The 21,138-nt window shown below is 41.4% G+C and overlaps 1 protein-coding gene across 2 annotated transcripts in view; it reads left to right on the forward strand.

Annotated features, from left to right (window-relative positions):
- Positions 1-587: 587 nt before the first annotated feature.
- Positions 588-21,138, forward strand: part of ENTHD1 (ENTH domain containing 1) — a 30,612-nt gene continuing 10,061 nt past the window's right edge. Inside the window, exons 1-4 of one of the 2 annotated variants that reach the window (XM_081928287.1) lie at positions 588-641; positions 1,967-2,426; positions 4,957-5,166; positions 7,598-7,713. In XM_081928287.1, coding sequence (XP_081784413.1) covers positions 2,078-2,426; positions 4,957-5,166; positions 7,598-7,713 — 675 coding nt within the window. In that variant the 5' untranslated portion in view covers positions 588-641; positions 1,967-2,077. The remainder of the gene's footprint in view (positions 642-1,966; positions 2,427-4,956; positions 5,167-7,597; positions 7,714-21,138) is intronic. The other variant, XM_081928288.1, reaches the window with a different exon arrangement.

Genomic DNA, 21,138 nt, shown 5'->3' on the forward strand with positions numbered 1-21,138 from the left:
GCCAAACCATTGAGAATGTGCTGCAAAGTTGCATGCTCCCTCCTCCCACAAAGCAAAATACTTTAACTGTCAAAGTCCAGGGTAAAGAGATCTGTCTTTAGTATATGATGAAAGCTGCATAATGAATATGCTTGATGTACCTTTCCTGTTTTCCTTTGATGTCAGAATCCTCATCTGTGGGTGAGTGTTAATCATGAATTGTCTCCAAAACCATGATTTGAAATAGATTTGCAAACCAGTATTTGGAGCCGATCCTGGCTAGTGCTAACCCATATTTTGGTCATTGTGGCAAAGTCTGGTTGCACAAACTGGGAAAAGGAGGAGCAAGTCTATGAGAAAGGAGCATCCATAATCCTGTGGTTTGTAGGATCAGGAAAAGCAAAGTTTTAATGGAGCCTTTCTGTTTTGGGTGCTCTCTTATCCAAACTAAATAATACAAGCTGTAATAATATTTTAAATTTGCACAACTTTAGTTCACACAGTTCTTTGCTCAGAAGGTAAGCATTTATTATTAACATACCGATGGGAACAATAAGCAACATAAAGGTTTTGTTCTGATAGACCAAGATTATTAAATTAGTGTCAAGGAAGCAGCTGCCTCAGATCGCTGATTTAGAATGTCACAAAAGAGCAAATAAATGGTTAGTTATTTACTTTACTGTTGTTGTATTTTTACTGTTAGGGTGGGGGAAAGGCACTTGTGGGATTTTCTGCCTTGGGTGGCAACATAACTTGACCAGCTTTGGGGATTATGCACCACAACTGGGAGCTCGGCCTGGGTGTCATTTGCTGCTACACCTCAATCCAGATAAGACTAAGGCACTGTTAGTGGGTTCCCAAGACTGGACGGGTGGGCGATTGCCTGCTATCGATGGGGTTACACTTCCTCTGAAGGGGCAGGTTCATAGCTTGGGGGTTCTCTTGGATCCTTTGCTCTCGCTCGAGGCTCAAGTGGCCTCAGTGGCCCTGAGTGCCTTCCATCAGCTTTGGCTGGTGATCCAACTACGTCCCTATCAGGATGGAGATAGCCTAACTACTGTTCTCTGTGCACTGGTAATGCTCAAGGTAAGATTACTGCAATGCATTATACATAGGGCTGCCTCTGAAGACAGTTCAGAAACTTCAACTAGTGCAGAATTCAGTGGCAAGGCTGTTCACCGGAGCAAGATGGTTTGAGCGTACTGCACTGATCCTGGTCCGACTGCACTGGTTACCAATTAGTTTCTGGGCCCTATTCAAAGTGCTGGTTTTGACCTATAAAGTCTTAAACGGCTCAGGACCGCAATACCTCAAAGACTGCTTCTTTCCATATGAACCTACCTGGACCCTGAGATCATCTTCTGGGCAGCGGTGGAGTTAGCTGCTCAGGCACCTGGTGTGGCGCACATGCGATCCGCCCAGGGAGATTTTGTCACTCCCCCTCTTGGATGACACCCGGGGTGAACTGCCCCCCTACCTACACCTCTGCTTCTGGGGCCCTTTTTCATGTGCCTCCTCCTGAAGGTCTGGAGGGTGGCAACATGAGAATGGGCCTTCTCTGCAGTGGCGCCCTGTCTGTGGAATGGTCTCCCCAGGGAAGTTTGCCAGGCGCCTTCATTATACACCTTTAGGCACTAGGCAAAAACGTTCCTTTTTAACCAGGCCTTTGGTTGATTTGATTGACATCCTATGCCCTTTTAAAATGTTTCTTTTTGTTTGGGGGGTTATCGGGTTGTTGTTTTTATTTTGATTATGTATTTTGTGGTTTTATATTTTGATTTTATTTTGTGAACCACCCTGAGACCTCCGGGTATAGGGTGGTATATATATTCAAATAATAATAATTAAGCAGCAAAATATTTTGGGTCAGCTCTGGCAGAGCGTCTCTTTAAGGAAGTGGCAGCTCTGAGTTCTTTGTACCTACTCCTTTTCTCTCAAAACACTTGCATGTTCTCATACAACCTCCTTCCTGCTCTTCTGTTTTCAGAATCTTAGTAGTTTACTCCATAGGAGAATGGAGAAAGAGAGTGACATCAGAGGAAAAAACTCCCAGCATTTCTCATCCTTTTTTTAAACCAAGGAACCATTCACCGCATTCATGGCACTCAGGAGGCATGTAAAGAACTTTGTGAAGAATTATTCTGAAGCCGAGGTAAAAGTCAGAGAAGCAACATCTAATGACCCCTGGGGCCCCTCCAGTTCTCTGATGTTAGAGATAAGTGACTTGACTTTTAATGCCGTCTCTCTTTCTGAGATTATGAGCATGATATGGCATAGGTTGAACGACCATGGAAAGAACTGGAGGCATGTTTACAAGTCTCTCACACTTTTGGATTATCTCCTCAAGAATGGATCAAAGAAAGTCATTCAGAATTGTCAAGAGGCCTTCTTTAATATCCAGGTGTTGAAGGACTTCCATCATTTAGATGAAGCAGGAAAGGACCAAGGTAAAATTACCCAAGTACTTTCAGAATTCCCTTAAAATAAAGTTGTGGTCTGTGTGAATGTGTGTGTGTGTTGGCAGTTAGGAACATAGAAGGTTACTATTATGTTTTATTATGACCTTATGTGTCGTCTTGTATTTGAAGGTCTCCAAGTGATTTACATATTCATCAAATTGCTGAGGGATTAAAAAGCTATGATGCTTTAGACATGGGCAGAGGCCATAGCTCAGTGCCAGCACACACTGCTGATTCACATTCACTCATCTCCATTTGAAGTACAGGGTAATAAGAGATCGGAAATGACACTGCGTATTACGCAGTAAAATCTGCTTGAACATTACCAAAAGTTGCAATAGGAGATCAAAACGGACTCACGGAGGAGCAAGTGGCTGAATATCCCATACCCTGCAAAGAGCTGAGATCCTAGATGATATGAGCCAAATAAGGATTATGAGGGCCTTTATACAAAATGTGATATGAGGATAAATATTATTAAAGCATCCATTGCTTGAAAAAAATATAGATGCTAACATATATTTTTTTGCCAGGCATCAAGCAGGATGGATTAAATAGGTGACATGTTGGATTAAAAGAAAATTATGTAAATTCATATATGAATCCAGTAATGCTAGAAAAACTGTTAGTGCCATGAATAATTAATGTATTGCACTAGTAAATGTATTAAATTATTAACAGCACTTGCTGAGAATATCAGCAGCTGGTAGATGAAGGAAACAGTCCATCAACTCTGAGTCTTTCTATGAATATCTGCTGTCAGATGAATTACAACCCTATATGATGCATGTAAACAAATTCCAACTGTGACAAACCTAATTTGTGCTTTAATGATTTAGATGTGCCAAGTATTTTTATTTATGTGTTCTCCAGGATGAGAAAATTGTATATTGAAGGAGAATTGCAGCATGGCTTTTGAAATACTGAAGCAAAGTTATTGTATTGTTTCATCACCTATTTACATGAGTGACAGAGCGACTTGATAATAAATAATTTCATTATTTTGCAAGACACAATGGCTGTTTAGCTTCAGATTGATAACACTTGGAACTGATACATAAATCACGATGTCAGTGATACCTAGTGTATAGCTATTTCAACTGAAAAACAATCTTTCTTTGCAGCAGAGTTTAAATTATATAAATCTATGCAGTTGGTAAAGTCACAAACTATGGTAAAGTGTATCCACAAATTGGCTAAAATATAATTTGCAATATTTGGACAGCAGTATACAATAGATGCAATATATAGGCTATCATGTGTCAAGTTTGCATCCCCTCTGGACTGCAAGCACCATGCCAAGTCAGCAGAAGCAGGTCTGCTATAGCTGTAATGGCATCTGTCACGAGCCTTGCAGCGATCAAGATTGGGCTTGGATTGCCAGACACAGACTCAGGAAGAGGAATAAAGGGTGGGTGGGGGGGCTGAATATTGGGAAGCTGGGTTCAAGGAAGGAGAATTTCCCCTCTCCACTCTGACTTCTGCTACACTGGGTGGTGGAGCTGGGATGCGGAGGGCTTGGAGGTGGAATTAGAGGCAGCACTAACTGAACAGGAAGGTGCAGTCTTGTTGTCTAGAACCAGGCACTACCTTTGCAAACAGGAGCACACCCAACCTGAAGGAGCATGTATTTACAATCCAGACATTACTGCAAGAAGAGCAAGTCTTATGAACAAGCATGTTACACCTCATCTTTAAAAGCTTGGGCAGGGCGTGAAAACTTGTTGGGACATATTTGTTGCTTCCATCTAATTCTGAACTTCTTGCCCTGTTCTTGAACTCTTGAACAATGACTTCTGCATCTTACATTTGCTGATGAGCCTGTACCATTATTTGCCTTAATAAATAACTCTTTCTTACAAGTAATGTCCTCTGCTTGCGAGTTTTTGGATGGGAGCCAGGGTAGCATCAAACTTTTCCTCCCACATGGGGAACTAAAGATGCCAACATAGGGTAGTATTCAACTACGTTTTACTCAGAATAGACAGTAATGCTCATTCATTTCAATGGACCTACTCTGAGAAAAACTTAGTTGGTTACCACCTCTGTATCCACTTGCATGAGACTAAATTCCATTCAACGAAGTGGGACGTCCTTATGAGTAGATGTACCCAAGGTTGTACTGTAAAGTGACTTTGCATATGTGTTTTGGTATTTATTTCCACATGCATGGCCAATTTAAAATAATAGATGGTTAAAAATAAATAAACAGATATTAAAACATTTGTTTCATTGAATATATATATATATATATTAGTGAATGAGGACAAGGGCTCTGATATGATTATGAATAATGTCTTAGTTTTGTTTAAATACTTATAATATATAGACATATGTACCAATGTATACCAACTGTTGAATATTTGTCCAGCTCATTATCCTAGGTATCAAGAGCTTCATTCCATCATTACAAATTTCAGCATCTTCTGTATCTATAGAGTTCTTCAACAGAGCTAGTCAGCATTACACTAAACAGTACATTTAAAAAAAAAATCATTTCTTTAATCTTTTTAAACAGGTTATCATGTGAGGGAGAAGGCTAAGCAAGTCCTTGTTTTATTAAAAGATGATCAACTGTTGTACAATGAACGTGAAATTGCACGTCGGACTAGGCGGCGCACTTCCTATGCAATGCTTTCCCCCACAACGGTTACTGAAAAAGCTTACTTTCCATCAATGCCTATCTCGGATCCTGTGTCAGAATTCCCTCCTTCAGAGAACATCCAACGTAAGCAGCACTACTTTAAATTGCAAAGCAAGTATTTGCATTTCAGAGCTTTAGTGACTGAAATTCCAGCATGACCTCAGAGCCACTTGGTATTCTTGGTTAAATCCGTGTCTCCTAGCCTCAGTTAGCATCTTTCACAAACCAACCAGCAACTGGGTGATTTAGCAAGAAGGCATCTGTTTGGCATGGGAAACAAAATGCTGTGGTAGCTGGATCTTTGGTTTGATCCCACGGGGCTCTTTTATATTCTTAATTTATTGTGTCTCCTGATAAGGATTATTATTATTACCACCACAACATTCAGCAAAATGCTGCACAAAGCCAGTAATAGCCCTTTCCATGCTAGAACCCTTTAGCACTGCAGAAACATTGCTCTTCTACAATCAGCTGGAAATGCAATTCTAATTATGGTTCTACACAGCACTTAATATTCCCCTATATGCTCCTTAACATCCCGCAGTACCTGTCCCTATACCATGGTAATGGTAACCTAGGATTGTAGTCTCACTGCAGAGATGCTGTCACCAGAGATGCCTCAATTATTCTGCACAAAGATGTGCAGAAGCACTTGCTGGATAAGGTGGCGATTGCCACAGATCTAGAGCAAGGGGAGTTCCTGTGGTGCCCAAATGATGGGAGGCCTCTTGCTGCTTCCATCAAATTCCAGTCATTTTTGTGGCTTATGAAGCACAGGCAGGCACAGTCCAGAGGAGCCTTAGAGCAGACGTGTAGCTGGTTTGGAAGCTGAGGGCACTGCAGAGGGAACCTGCTAAGCAACTGCTAAGCCACCCAGCACATAGCTCCCCACCTTCACTGTGAGCCCTCCGATTCCTATAAACTCCTTCACCATCCAAGTTGACATTACGTCTCCCCTTGCAACTCAGCCCATCAAACCTGACCTCTCTGACCTGCCAGAGTCTCTTTCTGCCCTATTTGCAGCCAGAGCAGTTGCACATTATTTATAATTCGTAGGGTTCCCCCCCTCCAACCACAATTGCAGAACTAAAATTGTGCTAATAAAAAATAAAAATAATGAGCAGTTTCTGGAAAGTGGGAATTAAACTCCCTAGCAAAGAACCAGGAGCTGTCTAATGATGGATGAGTTCAGGTATGTCTTGACCCATGAGGAAACAGGAAGCAATTAATTAAAGAAAAACCACCAGACAGTTTTAATTAAAGGGGCAATATCTCTTAAAAAGCTTTAGTGGTGTTTTGCTAGTTCACACTGGATAGGAAATGTAATTACACTATGGCCAAGAATTAAAAATCACCACGAACCAGGTATTAAAAAAAGAAGGGAATACAACCCAGAAAATACTGAAATGCAGCAATCTGGCAACATCATTAGGATTCTATGTAAAAATGGTGTGAACAAAAAATGGCAACTCTGCCTAAAACACACGGCATGGAAGGAGCTGATTCTTTACTGTGAGAGTCAATGCTGTTTGCATATTGTCATTAATGAATGTACAGATGAAGCCGGCCAGCCAAACAACTGATCCCGAGAAGTGAGCTTCTCTATGTTGCTGAGCCAGGTTTGAAGACATCTTTTTACTTACTGCTGCTTCATGTTACTTTCTAACAACGTGCACATACATATGAGTCACATCTTTGTACAAAGATGGAAGCAAAACAGAGCAATGCAAGAATAACAGTAGATATGTCTGTCTCTGAGGGAGATGTGAGCTGAGCTGTAACATGTAAATGGCCTTCTGTAGTACAGTAATTTCTAGGGAGCTGCAGCATTAGGCAAGCAGATAAATGTATCGTGTTAAACAATTCTTTGTTAACCATTCAAAGATATAGAGTACAAGAGAACTCTTAAACGTGAAACAGCAGTTAATGCAGAAACTGCAGCATCAATTCATTTATTGCTATCCATTTTCATTTGTTCCCACATAAAATATCCCTGCTGTAGGACTGCAGCCTTTAAACTTTTCCATTATCTTTCAAATGGTCTCTAAATCCCTTTCTAGCTGCTCATAATGTGAAACACATGCTTGCCATGCTGCAGTAATAATGCTCCTTTTAAATACTAATTGGAATATTTGGTGGGAGAGAGGGAATGATACTGGCCCTAATTTTCTAGTTTCTTCCATATAATTTTCACATAAACAACCAGAACAGTTTGTTCTTTATGTTAATTTGTCCCTCTTGAAAAAAAAATGAGACTTCTTTCACGCACTGAGGATATAAGCAGAGTTAGCAGGTAAACAGGATTCTGTCTGGGTTTGTTGCTTATCACGGAAAATTATAAAAGCTTTTAGCATTCCGATCCAACCACTGGCAGGCAGCGTTGTAGCTAATGGACTGAACAAGACTTGAGAGGCTTTTTTTTTTTTTTGCCCAATTAACTCTGGAAAATTTAACATCTGCCTATTTTTTTTCTTTTTACCAAAATATGTTTTAAAACAGTACTTTTCTTTGACAGATGTCCCCCCTAAGGCACCTGCAGGAGCACTATGCCAGGCAGTTCAGGCATCAGGCAAAGCAGAGATAGCCCAAGATACAACAGCACTTAATGCTGTTGCCAAGGTATCGTCAGAGGTAAATCATGCACTGCATTTGAAGGGAAGGCATAGTTGAATATGGCATTTAATCAAATGTGCCTATGATGTATTTCACTCCTGTTGCAATTCACAGAGCAATCCTATGCATGTTAACTAAGAGCCAAGTCCAATTGCAACATTCAGTTGGGCTTACTCCTATGTGTACAGAATTGCAACATTAGGTGGTAATTCTATATAATGTAACTTGGGAGGGAAATCAGCAACCCCAGGGTCATCCATTAGTCTATCCGTATAAACTAAGTTCCTACATCAACCCCCCCCCCCACTGTTCTGTGCAATCCCAGGTCAATTAATACTTGCAACAAGCCACTCGTGTACTTCTAATGAACTTTACTGTTTAAATATAAGATTTATGAGTTGTGGCCCTGTTAAAAAAGAACATATTGTAGTGACATATGAACATTACAAACATATAATCTAAAACAACAGTTTGTTGTTGTTGGCACCCATCTGTCTCGGGAGACAATGGAGGAGTGTGCCTTTGGGGATAAAGTCAAACTGTTGGAAGGTTTCAGAGAGTGACATGTTTTGTTGCGAGTGACATGTTTTGTTGCAGCTGGGGCAGGTGAAGATGTCCGGTTGTGCTGCTACAGATGTACCATGAAGTTTTTTCTCTCTGCGTTCCTCCCAGTAGTCCTCTGATCACTGCTATGTATATATGACCTGACTGTCTGTCTCCAGGCACTGGTCGTCTGCAAAGGGTCCCCACATGGCAGAGTTGATGTTGGCAGCCTTCATGTCATGTTTGCAGACATCTTTGTAATGCAGAGTTGATCTGAAGCCAATAGGGCTTACTGCCAGGTAAATGGGGTTCAGATTGAAGTCAAAAGCAGTCATTTAACTGGAATTGCATTACCTGCTGCTGGTGGTAATGTTGGCTGTGGCCACAATTGTGAGACTTATAATATATTGCTCAGGAATTTGTGCCTGTGTGCCAGGCCTGCATAAAGAAAAAATGAAGAAAAAATGGGGATTGGGGAGTGCTGGGGCATCTTTCCATGGTAGATTTTCCTAGACACAGGTTATTACTTGTGAATTTCATTACCTAAATTTAGATAAAGTGCACTGGCACTGAGCAGTTCTAAATCTACAGATATAATTTAGAAATCATAGCACAATCTAGATCAACATGTGGCCTTCGACTACCGAATTGGGAGTCAATCAAACCAGTGTAGGAAATGAGTATTAAAGCTTTGGGTAGCGTGAAGTTAATAGTTCAGTCATATATGAACAAACTAGAATGGGCAGCCAAGCCATTCAGTTTCGATTCAGAAACAGGACAGGATAGGAAATTGTGAAGTCCTTAATTACAGATGGATGATGAAGTGGCTATTGACTTTCTCTCATATGCAAAACTATTTCAGCTCAGTGCCGAACTGTTCTTTAGTTTACTATGGCTCAAAATCCTAATAAGAAAGTCCAATAAATATTATTTAATTCCTAACTTCTGTATATAGTACATAGGCAATCTGTGGATTTGCATCTGTGTGAAAAAGTGTGGTGTTTTCATAAGCATAGGTAGTTGTAGCCTAGCTAAAACAGCAAGCGTTTTGTTTAATAATATTATTCCTTCATTAATTTTATTACAAAATAAGTTTAAAGAATGCAAATTACAATATCACAAGTTCCAGCATTTTGGGATCCTGATTGTAGTTGGTAATTGCCAAGCTCCTTAGTAATTATTCCAGAATCTAATTACCTTTGCCTGCTTCTTGTTTAAATTATTAATATCTACAACTCAGTCTCTTGAATAGCTAATATTTAGTTAGTTGGTTGGCTGATTGATTGAAATTATAGACTGCCTCATAACTGAAGCTCTTGAAGTTACTATCATAATAGTATTTATTATTTCTTCAGTGCTTAAAAACACCTGCAAAGCTCTGTACTATATAAAAGTAATTAAAAGGCAACAAATCCCTGCATGCAGCCTTACAGTCTGTGTATGATTACTTAATGCAGGGGTGGGGGACCTGTGGTCCTCCATATTTTGTTGGACTCCAACTCCCATCAGCCTCAGTCAGAGTGGCTAATGGTCAGAGGTGATAGTCAAGCAGCATCTGGAGGACCACAGGTCAATGGGTTGATTTACTGGATTCTATGAAGCAACCTGTGGCTCTTTTCTTAACATAGACCCACACAAGTTTTTCTTATGGTTTAAAACATTGTGATTGCTATGAAGAGAGTGGGAAGTCTGTCCCGTCCGTCCGTCCGTCCGTCCGTCTGCCCCCCCCATATCATAATGAAACAACTCAGGATCAGCCAATAAAATTGGACATCATTCAGAACAGTCTAAAGGTAGTACTTGAATACACAGAGAAAAATTATCATGAAATATGCTGCCATGGGATGTTTGGAAGGCCAGCAGCACAGATGGCTTTAAAGGAGGGGTTAGGAAATGCTGTGGAGGGATAGGTTTGTTAGTGGCAGTTAGCCATGGTAGCTAACTTCAGTTGGTGCAGAATTCGGTGGCAAGAATTCAGGGCAAGACTGTCTGAGCACATTACACCGATCCTGGTCCAACTGTACTGGTTGCCAGTTAGTTTCCAGGCCCAATTCAAAGTGCTGGCTTTGACCTATACAGCCTTAAACAGCTCAGGGCTGCAATACCTCAAGGACCGCCTCTACCTATATGAACCAACCTGAACAATGCAACTTCCCCACCTCTCTTCTGCAACTGCCTATGCACCCTCAAAATCTGCTCCTGAGAATTGGGGAACTTTCTAGAGCAGAGAAGATTTTGGGAGCACACAGGGAAAGGAATGGTGCATGTGTTGTGTTGCATGCAGCTCTCTCTTCCAACCACCAAATGATTTATTTGAATTAATAATTAATATACTACTGAAAGTTGAAGTGTATGAGGTGTTAGAGAAGGGGTAGTACCTCTGGTGGTGGACATGCCATGCCATGCTCCTTCAGGGGTAGTTTGTCCACCTTTGGTCTCCATCCTGCATTCAGCTCTTCCCTGTGGCTCCTAGAAGCTGTCACTATATAACAGCAGCCAAACCCTAGAAAATGGCTTCAGCTGGCTGACTAAACCAAGTAAAGGTAGCCCATGGGTCTCAGGCCCATGGTGGGTTAGGTACTTGCCCTGCATGCAAAGGCAGGCTCTGGTGGATTGAGCAGACGAAACGGATAATAAGGCAGGTCCTGCACGTGCTTTAGAGGGAAGTGAGGGGCAGATGGAGCTCCTCAACCTGTGAAGGTAGCCCATCTAAGATCAGGAAAACTCTGATCCTAAACCTCTGCTGCCTTGTGGGACATCTTCAGGAGAATAAAAGGCTAAGGAGTAAACCCTACACAAATTTGGAGTGGAGTCCCTACGACACTTGAATGGCACCTGGTACACATCGCTCCAGGGAGGTCAGTTCTGTGCTGCTAACACAGCGGTTTGATTTCACCCCCAGAGGTGCACTCCATTGTCTCTTGAGACAGACAGATGCCAACACCCCAATGTCAAAATAGGCTTTTAAGTGGTTTGCAAAGTATAAAAAGGTTACCCAAATATAAAAATATAAAACATCCATAATAAAACAATCCCACTAAAGCATTAGCACACATGGCTGCTGCCTAATACTTTCTCATCTTACACTTTTTATTGTAAATGGCAACTGCTTTGAAAGAGACTTGGATATGTGACAATAGGTTCCTTTGAAAGGCATCCTATTATACTAGCTTTCCCTCTTTCCGCTGTGCAGCTTTTCTTTTTTATTAATATCAGTAGTACTTGCCACAATCTGTTCAGAAGGAGCTCCGTAAGATACGACTTAATGCCACTATGGTCTGGTGTGAAATCTTCAGCAAAACCCCATTGGGGAGTTGAAAAGATATCATCTCCATGTTGCAAAAATTGGCATAGGCAAAGCCTGCCAATATTATAATTTGAAAAACTAGAGATAAACAAATTGAATTCGTTTTGTTTTCCATGCACATAATAGAAATTTCATTTCTGAGCAGTACGCTCTTTCCTCCCTTTTCAATGTTCATAATTAATCATACTTCTTACTTGTATGAAGTGCCTCACAGTTTCAAGTCACTGCTGCTGACTAATTAAGGATCACTTCAATCACCATTTATGTCAATATTGACCCAGATATTGTACTGTGTCATGATGCTTGAGAAAATGTATTCATTTCCTGTTTTAAAAATAAGGAATTAACAGAGTGGTCTGGTCTGGACATTATGAAAAAATGGGTTACTGCTACATGCACAAGCCTTGGACTACTGCACTGCTTTAGCTGTCCTCCTCCTCTTGTGTGGTTTCCAATTTCAATTAACCACAATCTAATGTTGCATCCAAAATTTTGGCTAATCTTAACTACATTAGTAGAAACAAGCACTGGAAAATCTATTGAGCATTCTTACATCAGTCTTATCCAGCTTCAGTCATCATCCCTGGTTGCAGAGAGAACAAACAAAGACCTAATTTGGATTTTAAAAAGGAGAACTGGAACAGATCTCTATCTGCCTAACTGCACGCACTTGCTTCATAGATGTCTGCCTTGGTGTGTTGCAGCTTAAACATGGTCACAAATAGTTTTCATTGAGTGTAAAAAAATTCCCCTTGATAAAGAGCCTCTTCAAAACATGTTGGTAACCAAATCCAGTTGAGTAGCTAGCTACCTTTTCTGTCTTTGATTCCTCCCCGCATGGCTGTAATTGATTCCCTTTGTTTTGTGGGAACAGTTCAAACCCTAATAGAAGCTTCAGTGAGAAAATTAGGAAATCATATATTGTGAAGGAATTTATCCTTCTATTAAAGGTCATTGGCAGTGCAATCCTGCACAGGTCTACTCAAAACTAAGTCCCATTGAGCTCAGTTGGGCCTGCTCTCAGGTAGGTGGATGTAGCATTGCAGCCTTAATTTCTTACCTATATGCAAAAGTATATTTTATTGAGGAATTATTCAGTAATAGGTTTTAGGAATAATTTCTGGCATCATGATGCATAAATAACAAAGTCATGCTGGTGGGAAGAAAATTGCTTTTCTTATTCCATCTGCTGTGAAATACCAAACATACTTCTCTCAGTCTAGTGAATCTATCACTGTTAATCCTTGTTTTCCCTTAAATCTAATAAGTTGGTCCTCCAAAAACTCTAGCCCTCTAGTCAAATTTCACAGTGTTGATCTTCCAATCTCCATACTAATACCTGGAAACTTTAATATTCTGTCAAGAAATGAATTTCCCCTTGTGAATATATTCCTACTACTTCTAACCTAATGAGAAAGTAACTATACTTATTATTCTCAACTTTTATTGTATTTTGTTGAAGTGTAAAATGTGTTATTGCTAGAGTTAACTCTGATTCGTTTCTTAACCTTTCTTTCCAATCACTACTAATCTAGGACTACTTGCATTTTAAAGGTGCTGTTCAAATGTAATGGGAAATCTTAGTTTTACACCCTGTGACTGAGCCCCAGCAAGCCTTGGGCTCATATGGGCTCCCTCCTCTCTCCTTCTCTTTTGTGCTTGCATGGAGGCAAACCAAGGCTTTCCTTTCCAAATTTAAACAAACCATAGTTCCCTGTGATTTCTGAACTTGGGGGAACTCTGGTTGGTTTGTTCAAAAGGTGGTTTCACAACAAGGCAGGCTTTGTTACCATCGTTTGATTCTGACTTGCTCTCACTAACCATAGTTTAAACCATGGATTGGCAGCGTGGCACCCGTGGGTACACATGCACTTTCAGAAGGCTTCATGAGCACTTACAGGGCCAGGGGTGGCTCATCCCGTGTTGCCACCTAAGGCAAAAGGGGAACGTGTCCCCCGCCCCCCTTTCTCCAAACCTGGCAAGGGGAGGAGTGTTCCACAAGGCAGCAAACGTGGTGGGGCTTCCACCACCTGAGGGCGGGTGCTTCAGCCCACCTTATTGGTGGGTCGGCTCTGCACAGGGTCCAGTCTCCTCATATTCCTCCTCCCTTCAAATTAAGCTTGAAATAAGCCTTCTATTGTAGCCAGTAGAAAGCTGTTTTCAAGCTTGACTGGGGTATAGGATTATGGGGTGGGTTTACAAACTGGGAGGAAAGAATCAACCTCCCTTTACTCCACTGTGATTCCCTCCTGTGACACAATTAGGCTTCCAAGAATCCTTCAATAGGTTTCTTTCCAGCCCATTTTTTGTGAGGGGGGAGGGAGTGATTTTGAGGGAGGAATACCCCTTTCTTCCCCAGCTGTGGCCTCCCCCCCCCCAAATATGCTGCAGTTGGGCTTCCTTAGATGTCTTATTTCAAGCCTTTTTTTTTTTAAAGCAGGGGAGGGAGGCGGCTTCCTGGATACTGCAGATGGGAAAGGAAGGTTAACTGTTGCCTCCTCCCCAGCTGCACTCAGTCTTTCAGGAAGATTCCCTCCCATCCCAAAATAATTAGGTTTGGGTGTGTGTGCATGTGGTTGCGATGTTTCTGAGATCATACCCATATGTGTGCATGGTTGCATTGTGCATATGCTGCCACAGTTTTTCTGCTTTTCAAATGCACTCACAGGCCCAAAAGGCTCTGTGACCTAAGCAAACCATGCTTCTCCAAGTTCAGGCAGTGTGGAAAACTGTTAGTTCAAAAGTGGAAGAAGATGTTTCCAATCCTCTCCCCTCTGGTAACTGAAAAGAGAAGCGGAGTGGAGAGGGGGAAGCGTAAGAGTTTGAGGCTCTTGTTGTTGTTGTTTAGTCGTTTAGTCGTGTCCGACTCTTCGTGACCCCATGGACCAGAGCACGCCAGGCACTTCTATCCTCCACTGCCTCCCACAGTTTGATCAAACTCATGCTGGTAGCTTCAAGAACACCATCCAACCATCTCATCCTCTGTCGTCCCCTTCTCCTTGTGCCCTCCATCTTTCCCAACATCAGGGTCTTTTCTAGGAAGTCTTCTCTTCTCATGAGGTGGCCAAAGTATTGGAGCCTCAGCTTCACGATCTGTCCTTCCAGTGAGCACTCAGGGCTGATTTCCTTCAGAATGGATACGTTTGATCTTCTTGCAGTCCATGGGACTCTGAAGAGTCTCCTCCAGCACCATAATTCAAAAGCATCAATTCTTCGGCGATCAGCCTTCTTTATGGTCCAGCTCTCACTTCCATACATCACTACTGGGAAAACCATAGCTTTTACTATACGGACCTTTGTTGGCAAGGTGATGTCTCTACTTTTTAAGATGCTGTCTAGGTTTGTCATTGCTTTTCTCCCAAGAAGCAGGCGTCTTTTAATTTCGTGACTGCTGTCACCATCTGCAGTGATCATGGAGCCCAAGAAAGTAAAATCTCTTACTGCCTCCATTTCTTCCCCTTCTATTTGCCAGGAGGTGATAGGACCAGTGGCCATGATCTTCATTTTTTTGATGTTGAGCTTCAGACCATATTTTGCACTCTCCTATTTCACCCTCAATAAAAGGTTCTTTAATTCCTCCTCACTTTCTGCCATCAAGGTTGTGTCATCTGCATATCTGAGGTTGTTGATATTTCTTCTGGCAATCTTAATTCCGGCTTCGGATTCATCCAGCCCAGCCTTTCGCATGATGAATTCTGCATATAAGTTAAATACGCAGGGAGACAATATACAGCCTTGTCGTACTCCTTTCCCAATTTTGAACCAATCAGTTGTTCCATATCCAGTTCTAACTGTAGCTTCTTGTCCCACATAGAGATTTCTCAGGAGACAGATGAGGTGATCAGGCACTCCCGTTTCTTTAAGAACTTGCCATAGTTTGCTGTGGTTGACACAGTCAAAGGCTTTTGCATAGTCAATGAAGCAGAAGTAGATGTCTTTCTGGAACTCTCTAGCTTTCTCCATAATCCAGCGCATATTTGCAATTTGGTCTCTGGTTCCTCTGCCTCTTCTAAATCCAGCTTGCACTTCTGGGAGTTCACGGTCCACATACTGCTTGAGCCTTCCTTGTAGAATTTTAAGCATAACCTTGCTAGCGTGTGAAATGAGTGCAATTGTGCGGTAGTTGGAGCATTCTTTGGCACTGCCTTTCTTTGGGATTGGGATGTAGACTGATCTTCTCCAATCCTCTGGCCACTGCTGAGTTTTCCAAACTTGCTGGCATATTGAGTGTAGCACCTTAACAGCATCATCTTTTAAAATTTTAAATAGTTCAGCTGGATAACCATCACTTCCACTGGCCTTGTTATTTGCAGTGCTTTCTAAGGCCCATTTGACTTCACTCTCCAGGATGTCTGGCTCAAGGTCAGCAACCACACTACCTGGGGTGTATGAGACATCCATCTCTTTCTGGTATAATTTCTCTGTGTATTCTTGCCACCTCTTATTGATGTCTTCTGCTTCTATTAGGTCCTTACCACTTTCGTCCTTTATTATGGAAATCTTTGTACGAAATGTTCCTTTCATATTTCTGATTTTCTTGAACAGATCTCTGGTTCTTCCCATTCTGTTGTTTTCCTCTATTTCTTTGCATTGCTCGTTTAAGAAGGCCTTCTTGTCTCTCCTTGCTATTCTTTGGAAATCTGCATTCAATTTCCTGTATCTTTCACTATCTCCCTCGCATTTTGCTTGCCTTCTCTCCCCCGCTATTTGTAAGGCCTCGTTGGACAGCCACTTTGCTTTCTTGCATTTCTTTTTCATTGGGATGGTTTTAGTTGCTGCCTCCTGTATAATGTTGCGAGCCTCCACCCATAGTTCTTCAGGCACTCTGTCCAGCAAATCTAAATCCTTAAACCTGTTCCTCACTTCCACTGTATATTCATAAGGAATTTGGTTTAGATTGTATCTTACCGGCCAAGTGGTTTTTCCTACTTTCTTCAGTTTAAGCTTGAATTTTGCTATAAGAAGCTGATGATCTGAGCCACAGTCAGCTCCTGGTCTTGTTTTTGTTGACTGTATAGAGCTTCTCCATCTTAGGCTGCAGAGAATATAATCAATCTGATTTCGATGTTGCCCATCTGGTGATGTCCATGTGTAGAGTCGTCTCTTGTGTTGTTGGAAAAGCGTGTTTGTGATGACCAGCTTGTTCTCTTAACAGAACTCTATTAGCCTTTGCCCTGCTTCGTTTTGATCTCCAAGGCCAAACTTGCCAGTTGTTCCTTTTATCTCTTGATTCCCTACTTTAGCATTCCAATCCCCTATAATGAGAAGAACATCCTTCTTTGGTGTCACTTCTATAAGGTCTTGTAAGTCTTCATAGAATTGGTCAATTTCACTTTCTTCAGCAGCAGTAGTTGGTGCATAAACTTGGATTACTGTGATGTTAAAAGGTCTGCCTTGGATTCGTATCGAGATCATTCTATCATTTTTGAGATTGCATTCCAGTACAGCTTTCGCCACTCTTTTGTTGACTATGAGGGCTACTCCATTTCTTTTACAGGTTTCTTGCCCACAGTAGTAGATATGATAGTCATCTGAACTGAATTCGCCCATTCCCGTCCATTTTAGTTCACTGATGCCCAGGATGTCAATATTTATTCTTGCCATCTCATTTTTGACCACATCAAACTTACCCAGGTTCATGGTTCTTACATTCCAGGTTCCTATGCAATATTTTTCTTTACAGCATTGGACTTTCCTTTCACTTCATTTCCTTTCCTTTCGTTTGAGGCTCACCAGGGCTCATTTATGTATCAGGAAACCCTGGTTTCCCATCATTTTGAATGGGGACAGAAGAATTTGTTGTAGAGGCTGATAGACTGGATTCACAGAAGTAAAGAGTGACTTATAAGCTTGAAGTTCACAAACATACAACAAGGAAGATATATAATTGTTCCAAATCTCGGTATCTATCTATATTTTCTTCATGCTAGAAGAAGAGGAGAAAAATTCTAAAAGATAAGAAAGTCAAAGCAGGAGACTAATGTAGTGGTATAAAACAGAAAGGAACACATCTTGCACAATAACAACTCAGCACTACTCTCTATTAGAACACTTACTACTGTTCCCTAGTCATTTCACAAGGCTTCCACAGGACTGTTTAAAAGAAAGCTGATATCACTGTAAGATACATTTTATAAACTTTAGTCTCCTTTTTATTGCTCATTATACTGTATTTCCTGTCAATATTATACCTACTCTGCAGCAGTATTCACATTTGATAAAAATAAGCTATTGAAGTTATGGTTGCATTAAAATTTAATGCTGCATGAATCTAAGCAAGGCTCCATGGAATAGAATTCCAGAACAGGCAGTACAAGTGTAACTTAGAACTATATAATTATGCAAGCAAGACTTCTTGGCAAGTGAGGCCCCAAATCAATTGCTGTTCAAAGGAAACTTAATTTATCAGCTCATTTGGAAATGGTTAGTTTCCTTATTGATGACACCATAATATAATTTACTTTCCATGTTTGTTAAAGCTAGTCATCATCACATTGACTAATTAATTTTTCTTAGGCTGGTTTGAGCTGCTTCTGCTGAAGAGTTTTAACAAACACTTGGTTCTGGTGTCCGGCTTCGTCATGAGTCAATGGTGGTCACTCTTCACTGCCCTCTGTGGGCAGCAAGGAGGTTCAGGCAGGGGAAAGCCAGGATTCATGAGGCAAAAATCCTGGCAATGTTCCCCAGTGGGGTCTGGGGAGCTCCCTGCATCCCACTATGCCGCTCAAGCCTGTGTCTGCCAACTTGAAAGGCAGAGCAGGTGCGACCTGGGAGTGTGCCCTGCCATGGATGAGTCTCCGTCTCTGGCATGATTTGCGCTTGGTTCCTCCATAATTTGGACAATTGGTATTAATCATGAGGCGCCAAGGACCAACATATGCTAAAGGGCTGCAATCAGCCAGCTTTCGAAAGGACTGGGCTTGGCTCTTTGAAGGTACTTGAATGTTTTTTTTGAAGCTTGAGAATCCTTACACAGCTGAATCCTTACACAGGGAAGGAAGGGGGAGGACAAGGTGCTTTGTGCTTTCATATAGTTTTCAAATGGTCTTTCTTCTTGTCCACCCCTGCAAAATGAAAGAGATGTGTAACTGTTATGTTATTCTGTTTGTTACCTTGGAAAAGAGGGGGGAGGCTTTTGGTTTATGCTCAACAAGGAATTTATCAAGGTTTTACTATGCCCTCCCACCTCAACCGAGGTTGAATGGACTTTATTTAAAATTATTCCTGGACTGGACTAGGAGTGCTGTTGGTGCAGTGATAAAAGAATGAAAGGCTGCTGAACAGATCTGGCAAAGAGGCTGAAATTGAGAAAATATCTTGTTTTCAACTGTGTGCCAAGGAAGGATTACAGAGCGGAATTTTAGTGACGGGAGACTAGGTATGCACTCAGCGAGTTATTTATGGTCACAGCTTGTGCACTAGTCGGTAAACAGCGGAAGGAATGGAATGTGACCTTTTACCATCCAGATGAACACTGCAAAGAACTGAACAATGGATAATAATAATTAACTCTCCCAGCACACCAGGTCTATATGAAGGACTACACACGTGAAACGGATTACAGTGGTACCTCGGGTTATATACGCTTCAGGTTACAGACTCCACTAACCCAGAAATAGTACCTCAGGTTAAGAACTTTGCTTCTGGATGAGAACAGAAATTGTGCTCCGGCGGCGCGGCAGCAGCAGGAGGCCCCATTAGCTAAACTGGTGCTTCAGGTTAAGAACAGTTTCAGGAACGAATTAAGTACTTAACCCGAGGTACCACTGTACTCATTTATAAGATGCAACGGAGGTGCTGGAAGAATGTTTGACGGCAAGTGAAGGATGTCAACTGCGGCAATGTGAGGCAATGATGATGATCATATGTTCAGAACAGGAGCGGGAAACCTGATTTTAAGAAATTGTATTAAATTAATTTAATTTGGCTTGATTTGTAATAATTTGGAAAAGTAATAAAAGTAATTTGAAAAAATAACGAAACATGTTCTGTCACAATCATAGCAGAGTTGCACAGTCTGATATAAAATAATGGGTGTACCTTTTGGTAAAGGTTGGAACTTAATACATATGTGAAGGAGACTTATGTGTATGCTGTACGATGGTATAATAAAATATGTCAGCTTTGAAATGTTCCTCTAAGAGGAGTTAGTTAACACACATGTTTTTGGGTTCTATGGCTTTCAGCTCTTAACTTCCATTCACTTTCTCTTGTGAAATGCTGTCCTACTTCCTTGTGTCCAAATTAATCATCTTCAAACACGCCCTGGAAGATAATATACTTGTATTTCATTTTGACTCTATAGCGACATCAATATGTCAAATCAAAATTATACCTGCATCAAAAGTGATGCCAATCTCCTGTGCATTATTTTACACAACAAAAGTAGCAGGACTACTTTAAAAATGCAAGCTTCAATTTAAGTGACAATACTTGAATTAAATACCTTTAAAAAACACACCACTGGCAACAGGTTGATTTAACTGCAAGCAAAAACAAAAGCAAGCAATGCTTAGGATTGCTTCAAAAGCTGTGGTTTACACAGTGCTGAATACAGTTAGCTGCACCTGTGGTTGTACAGTGTTTTCTGTACCAGTTTTAGCACTTCACTTGACACCTGCTTAGTTGTTTTTCTCTTGTAGAAAAGGTTGAGTTTGCTTCCAGCACTATGTTCATTAACCTTCCATGGTTTTAAAGCTTTCCTACCAATATTAAAAAGTATCTCAGATAAGGCCAGCCCCAAATAAAAATAAAAAGATAAATAAAATAAATAATAATAATAATAATAAAATCATCTCCAAATTTTAGCACTTGTGTGTGAGACCTCATCAGAAATACAGCAAATATTGTAATGCGACACAGTTTATGATTAAGAGAGATGACTTTTAAAGCCAGAATTTTAATTCAACCACGTGATTACCAATGCATAGACAGCTGTATTCGAGCTGTCCTGATCCAGGAATGGCCATATCTGTCTTACCAACCAAAGCTGGTATGGATGAGCCTATGGCCAGTTGCGAAGTTGCATGCTCTGCTTCTGGGGGTGGAGAGCAGGAGGGGGCATGGATGGCACCCCCCCCGGGAGTGTGACGCGCCACCCGGGGGCGTGGTATGCCACCCGCGAGGGTTTGGCGCGCCAGCCCGCAGGGGCATGGCATGCGTTCTGGGGGCGTGATGCGCCACTTGTGGGGGTGTAGTGCCCGGTGCATGCGGGAGTGCGTGGCGTGTATCCGGGGAGGGGGTGTTGCAATGGCACCCTACCGGAATAGTGGTGCCGGGGGCAGTCCGCTCCCTCCGCACTCCTGTTCCTTCACTAGCACCTATGGCCATAATATAATTGGTCACGGATACCTTCAAGTAATGTAAATAAATTAAATTATTGACAGCCTTGGGATGTATAGTCTCCTCACATTTACTTCCAGCAGCCAAACTGCTGAGAGAATTGGAGGCAGCAAAATTAAGATCAAACTAGATGCAGATGGTATAATGATTAGCTGTCAAAACCCTGTGAAATCGTTGGGGGAACTGTCTGAGGTTATTCAGCAAATTGGTGCAGTATCTGGATATAAAATTAATAGAAACAAATTAGAATT

Source organism: Podarcis melisellensis (genome assembly GCF_964234715.1).
Source record: "Podarcis melisellensis genome assembly, chromosome: 10".
In the NCBI taxonomy this organism is placed as follows: Eukaryota; Metazoa; Chordata; class Lepidosauria; order Squamata; family Lacertidae; genus Podarcis; species Podarcis melisellensis.